The sequence below is a fragment of the Elaeis guineensis genome, chromosome 12 (genome assembly GCF_000442705.2).
Source record: "Elaeis guineensis isolate ETL-2024a chromosome 12, EG11, whole genome shotgun sequence".
Classification (NCBI taxonomy): domain Eukaryota; kingdom Viridiplantae; phylum Streptophyta; class Magnoliopsida; order Arecales; family Arecaceae; genus Elaeis; species Elaeis guineensis.
The window spans coordinates 25,178,680-25,185,637 of NC_026004.2; the positions used below are offsets into that span (position 1 = coordinate 25,178,680).

The following is a 6,958-nucleotide window of genomic DNA, read 5'->3' on the forward strand; positions in this document are numbered from 1 at the left end:
CTGGCATCAGCTTGGACGTAGCTTCCCTCATTGAATCCATTGCCTTAAGCCTCGGAGACTTCCTCGGCTCACCAGCTCCATGTCCTCTCCAGCAGCGTCTTCCTTGGCAAGTGGAACACTATCATCAAACTCATCGACTCCAGGGTCTCCACCGTCAACTTTAACTTCACCACAAGCACCCTTGATGGGCCCAGCCTCATCCTCAGTGCAAAAATTCATACTTGGATCTAGTAGCTCGACGGCATCAGAAAAGGTGCTTCCACCCTCCAAGGAATTTGGTTGTCTCTCTTCAACCAGTTTAGTTTACTCTAAGATTTGCTTCGTGGGGGAGGCTGACAAAAAGGCCACTGCCACTGGAACATGGGCCCCACAATCAGATCGCTGGTCAACAGAGCCATAGGGCACCAATTGGTGGCACCTGCGCAATTCTCTTGGGCTAGTGGATCAGATTGGTTACCCATTTCGCAGGCCATATCTTGCACCATCAATCACCCTTGACCCATAAGAAAAGAGCCCCAAGGTCTCAGATAGCTGCTGCTTGGATGGAGAAACGACTCGTTGCATATCGCTAGAGTGGAAGGATTAAGATCAGCTTTCTAACTACCGCCAGATCTCCGGCACCATTCATTGTTCCTGACATCTCCGACACGTAAAGGAACCTCGGCCTTCCGTTTTGACTCCCAAAGTTCCGCATCAATTGATGCATGCTTTCTTCCATCACTAGGTCTGCACTTGCCAGAAGGACATAATAATGTTGTTAACATAATTGATGCACATTGAAACCACAACATAATTAATATATGTCAGCTGTACGGGAAGTGGAGGGGATATCAACACACATTAGAGCTGCATGGAATTATAATCTAGCAACAAATTGATTTTGGTAATTATTAGTCACACGTATTAAACGTATCATTGCAGCAAACTAATCTTCATGATATCGCTCATTAAAATACAATTTCAGGGGACAAGAAGCACAAACATGCAAGCTATGTTCAAAATAAAATTCCCTTCTATCGGTGATTCAATTAAGAACAACCAACAATTTTCTTTTCTTTTTAACAAATCTCTGCGAAAGCATGCATCCTCTCGTTCAAACACTGACCATTGAAACTAAGTAGATTTACTTGATCCATACATCAACATCACAAACAGGCACACTGTGTTCCTTTTTCATAGCACTAGTTTCCATCATGGAAGCCTCAGAAAGAACTGACACTTTGTTTCCTTTTAGCATCAAGACATCATTCCCTCCATTCCTTCTTGCTTCATCCAACTCCAAGGCCTTCCTTGAGACCACTCCATAGATTTCTTCTAAGATACTTAGGAAAGCACTCTCCACATTTTCCCCACTAAGTGCGGATGCCTCTGAAAAGAAGAGTCCTTGTTCCTCAGCAAATTCCACGGCATCTTCAGTAGAGACAGCCCTTCGACCAGCGAGGTCGGCTTTGTTTCCTATTAGCATGACAACAATGGAATTGTCAGCATGGGCTCGTAGTTCCTCAACCCACCTCGCAACATGATCAAATGTCTGCCTGTTGGTGATGTCATAAACTAACATTGCACCAAGGGCTCCTCTGTAGTAAGCACTAGTGACTGCTCTGTACCTGCATTGAGGAGAGAGGAGGTAATCACATAGATGCAATGTGATGTGTTATTCTTCTAAAATATTCTTAGTTTTTGTGAAGTAGAGCTGGAGATTTCAAACAAAAGGAGCAAGATGTTTAATGTTAGGTTTCTAACCATGCCAACCAGTAAGTTGAAGGAAAAGTAAACCACTACTCGAGAAGAAGCAAGAATTGCAAGTTAAGATAGGAACCTGAACTGAAGTGAATCCACAAATTAGACTACTATTGACACTAGTATCTTTCTTGTGTTAAATTAATGGAATACTTAAAGAATTTCTTGATAAAAAGATGAAAAAAAATGTTGCAGTGGGTATCACAACTAGGGTTGGGCCGCTCGATTGGTCTTTCTCAGTCTATTTATCTAATTTACCTGTCCAGCTTGATAACCAAGTGGATTAGCAGGCTTTTAGCTGCCAACCGTACAACACAGTCCAGAAATTCTTCTATTGGCAGACAGAATCATTTAGTTAGATATCAAGAATTGTACAATATATCAATCATAATGTCCAAACCATGCTTCATAAGTATATGTAAGCAGGCCTGATCGGTTGATTATTAATGTAATCATCTAATCACTTACCCAAGATATAAATAAATAAATGGACAAAACCACCTTATTGGTTTGGTATCAGTAGGCTTTACTAGATCAGATAAAGTCTACGAAATCTGACTTGCAAAACCAATGAGTGCAACCCCACAGTAGCTTTTATCACCAAACAGTGTTATGCTGGTTCTGATATATGAAAGTTGTCTGTTTATCTTCCATGTTCTTCAATCTGAATTCTGCCCTGAAGTATTATCTTCTGCATTGGTCTGTTGCTGCCACTGTTTTGCCCTTTAAATTCTCAACTTAGACTACAGACAATCTGTATTTTTCTCTAAGGCACCTTCTGTTGCCTGGCTCTTGTAAATAATATTCTGTCCATTACTCTCTTTCAATAATAAAAAATGGGCTGGCATCTTGCCTCCCCTCCCATCAAAAAAAAAAAAAAAAAAGACACCCAAAATTCAAGGGTAATTACTGACTAGAAACACTTGGTGAGATATTACAATACTTCAGTCTATGGAAATCACTTAAATCTACCATGCTAAATAACATTTAGAAGCCCCTCATGTCAATAGAATGTGACTTGCAACGAACTGGCAATAGTTAGTGACACTTAAGACCCTTTGTTCTCTAGCCACCGAAGTGGCGAGCATAATCAATGACCCGCAATAATTAGTTAGATCAGAAATATTTTACCATTCTCCACAGAAATCACTGAAGTAATAATGCTTCCCTCCATAACACTGAGGATAGATAACAGGCCCTGGCTGGCTTAAGACTCTTCAGTCTGGCCTAGATTATGCAAAAGAAGACTGCAACATACTTGATATTTCAGGCTCAAATTGTAGTCAGACCTAGCTTGGACCAACCTTGGCATACATTTTACTTATTTTATATATGTTGTATATTTTATATTGTTTCATCTGATATACTAATCTCTTTTGACATGAAAATATCCATCCTCCAACTAAATTGGATTCACATCATATATTTCATTCAGCTTGAGTGTGGCAATAGTGACTTCAGCTATTGTTTTCAAACTTCACGAAACCAAAAAAAGAGGTGTGGATTTCACAGGTAATGATGGTGAAAGCCGGCAGATATGTGTTTGGGGCACTTCCCAAAAGACTCGTTTATACAGACATTCTCATACCAAGTATGCGGACTAAGATTTAACTTGATCTATCTGTTTGATAAGTTGCTATAGTTGTCTTAGAGATAATTTAGCATCCTATACTTTTAGCAGAAAAATATGAATTTAGCTTTTTAACTAGCATGTTTGATATTACTAAAATTACGAGATGAAAAAACCTCCGTTTTCTGATCAAGCCATAACTTGCTTTCTCTCCATGTCATCAATGGCTATCTCCTATAAATATCTCAAATAGCAATGGTGGCACAAGGGAAAGAACATAAGGTACATAATGGGGCTTGCATATTGTCCTTCTTGGGCAGTCTTTTTTTCTATACATATTGAAATGAGGATAAGTAAACCCAGCTGGTTACTAAAGTGAGAGTAAGATTTAAGCTTTTTGTGTGAAGAAATTTTACCAACTCAAGCAATTGGCCGGTTCTCAATTTATGTTAGGATAAGCACATGCCCAATTGATTTGGCTTGTGTTCCATTTTATCTATTACCAGAAATTTCACACATCAACTTAGAGGGATACAGTTAGCTAATTATCTGGACATCCACCTATCACTGAAAAGGGTCCATTTCATGGTCCTATCAACTCAATAGAGAAATTATTAGCTTTAACAAATATATGTATCTTTTTTAAAGCTGTCCACCCAGCATTAGAGACGAAGATGGTGATAAGAGCAACGTCCATTGATTTTGCCTTTAGTTTCCACCAAACACACTAAAGATGAGGATGACAACATTTACAAAGTGAACCTTTTAGTTATTTATATATTTTCAAGTTTCAGATTATTCTCCTACGGTTTAAATCTCAGTAAAACAGGGATATCCCGGCCATCTTATTCTATTTATGTGAGAATAATTTAGGAGAGGGTGGAACTCCAAAAGCCATCCACACAAGCTTAGAAGGGGGGAAAGAAAAAAGAAAAGAAAAGAAAAGAAAGAAGGGAAGAAGAAAAAGAAAGGAAACAATATTTTAAAAAAATTAAAAAAGTAAGAAAAGAAAAAAAGAGAAAAAGATTGAGGGTGGGTATCTACTAGAATGCTCAACCAGGATGGCAATCAAACTATGTCGGATAACGGGACATGCTATTCTATTAAAAGAAATAAGAATCTGCTGTCCAATGAAATTTAGAATCTTTTCTTTTCAGAGTCTCCCATTATTCCTAACGCAAGTCCCATTCGGTAAGAAGACAGAGCACGAGTGGACACGATGTCCTGTAGTTGGAAATTAGTTTCGGTGCAGTCGTCCTTATCCGACACCACAGTGCTATGGCTCAAAGCCAAGAAAGAGGATCCAATATTGATGGACAACGATGTACAATAAAGTATCCAATATTGTGCACCGTGTTTCTCGCTAAAGCCTTCCTTTTTTTTCAATGAACAGCGACTGGCAGTTCACTTGCCCCATCCTGAAGCGAGTGGAATCACACCACCCATAATAAAGTGGTGTAAAGCTGTCCATCATCCAAATTAACTCAATACCAAACACCACAACTATCATCAGCTAAAGAAGAAAAAATCTTCTAATCTATCTTAACTTCAATAATTACTCAAACTTTCAAGTTAAGAACACCTCTTAAGACATTATAATTCTAACTAATACATCAAAAAAGTTCAAACTTTAGAGATGCATGAGATTTAGATCATAACCAGTAAGAAAATCATCAATCTAAATCATTAAGAATACTACCTTTGTTTCGATATATTTTCAGATTAAGAATCATGAAGATCGCTGGTCCAACAACAATAACAACAACAAAGAAAAGAAAAGAAAAAGAAGGGATTTTGGGAGGAGAGAATGGTTGTACCTCTCTTGGCCGGCAGTATCCCAAATTTGGGCCTTGATGCGCTTGTGGTTGAGCGTTATGGTGCGAGTTTGGAACTCGACACCAATGGTGGACTTGGAGTCGAAGCAGAACTCATCCTTGGTGAACCTCCCCAGCAGCTGTGTCTTCCCCACGGCCGAGTCCCCCACCACCACTATCTTGAACACATAGTCTATCTCCGCTGCTCTTTCGGCTTCCCAATCCTCCTCCTCCCTCCCCATCATCTCTTCTTCTACTCTCTTCTCCTCTGCTTGCATTTATATGTGTGCTTGTATCAACCTAAGGAGAACATAGAAGGCTAGAGTGGTTTGTATTAATTTATATATATCTATGCAGTTGTTGAGGCAGCAAGGAGAGGTATATATAGGTGTTAAAAGAGAGAAACAACAGCCCGGGATTAGGTGGATTCTATTGATTGTGGTGTTTGCTTTTGGAGAGAGGAGACGTTTTTTATGGAGCATGCCTCGTCAAAGGCCCCGACGCTTGCTTTCATGTTATTTAAGAAAGAATCATGATGGTGCATGGACTCAAACAGGAGCATAGCATAAGTGAAATCCCAGGTCTTGTGAGAATGGGACAGCTGGTCTCGGCCATAGGCGGTGGCCATGACTTCTGCCCCTTGTTGCCCTTGGATGTTTCTTTCGAGATCAGTTTAAGGGAAAAGATGGGACCGAATTATTGTAGGATGTTGGGTTAAATCTGGTGCTTATGGGACCATCGATCATCAAATGTCCATCACTGAACATGAATTGGTATGCATTAGGTATTCATGATGTATACAGTGCAAAATATCTTGCATTCCGTGTTTCCTGATGTATAACTTGTGGTTAGTGCAATTAATTACGGAAGAAAAGTAAACCGGATAATATCTATCTGCATTCATTTTTCTATCGAAATCTATTTAGATATAAATAAAAATTTAAGCATCTTACTAATATCTGTAATTGTATAGTATCTATCGAAAAAAAAGATATGGATATAAATAGACAACTCCTCAATCCATATCTAAATATCTATTTTTATTTGAAACTTTATTTAATTTTGTATAGCATTCATGAATTTTTAAGAAAAATAAATGACCATATCAACATACTATGAATTTGATTTACCTTCAACATAATGATAACTTTAATTTTATGACCGTAAAGTTTAAATATTCAACTTCTATCAATATAATATTCATATTTTTAATATCTAATTTTTATTTGTATCTATTTAAAATAAATATTGATATAAATTTTTATACCCGACTAACATTTATATATGCAACTGTATTCACTGAGTAAAACAAATATAGATATGGATGTACCGATATCTAATCTACTTTCGGTCCTACAACTAACATTAAACCAACACAGTGCCACTATATATGACTTAAGACCAGCCTTGTTTCATAGAGGATGGTGGGATGTCAAATACTAAGAATAAATCACTAAAATGCTATCCTCATTGAGACAGCGATGCCATGCTATTGATTCCAATTTGCCATGTGATTGATTCCAATTTGCCAAAGTGTATTGATTCTTCACTTGTTACAATAATGCAATAATGCTATCTAATCTGATCATATGTCTGCTTATTTTTCAACAAAAAGGTTAGTTAACAAAACTAAAATATGAAATTATTTAATAGTGATTTTTGCATTCATATTACATGGTTGACCATGATCAGTTAGATAACCTTCTCTGAATTCAGAAAATATAGCAAATCCATGCTTATTGAACCTAATCTATTGTACAGAGTGGACCTCGCTAAATAGTCTTCTTTCTTTAGTGTCTCCACCCACAGTACATAAGATCCTTATCAAAAAAAA

The 6,958-nt window shown here is 37.8% G+C and overlaps 1 protein-coding gene across 1 annotated transcript; it reads right to left on the reverse strand.

The window, feature by feature from the left end:
* Window positions 1–915: 915 nt before the first annotated feature.
* On the reverse strand, window positions 916–5,606 carry LOC105054628 (ras-related protein RABA3). The gene is made up of 2 exons (XM_010936192.4): window positions 5,128–5,606; window positions 916–1,607 (listed from the first exon to the last, which is right to left on the reverse strand). Exons 1-2 carry the CDS (start codon window positions 5,400–5,402, stop codon window positions 1,124–1,126), a joined length of 759 nt encoding a protein of 252 aa, XP_010934494.2. The 5' UTR covers window positions 5,403–5,606; the 3' UTR covers window positions 916–1,123.
* Between the last annotated feature and the right edge of the window lie 1,352 nt (window positions 5,607–6,958).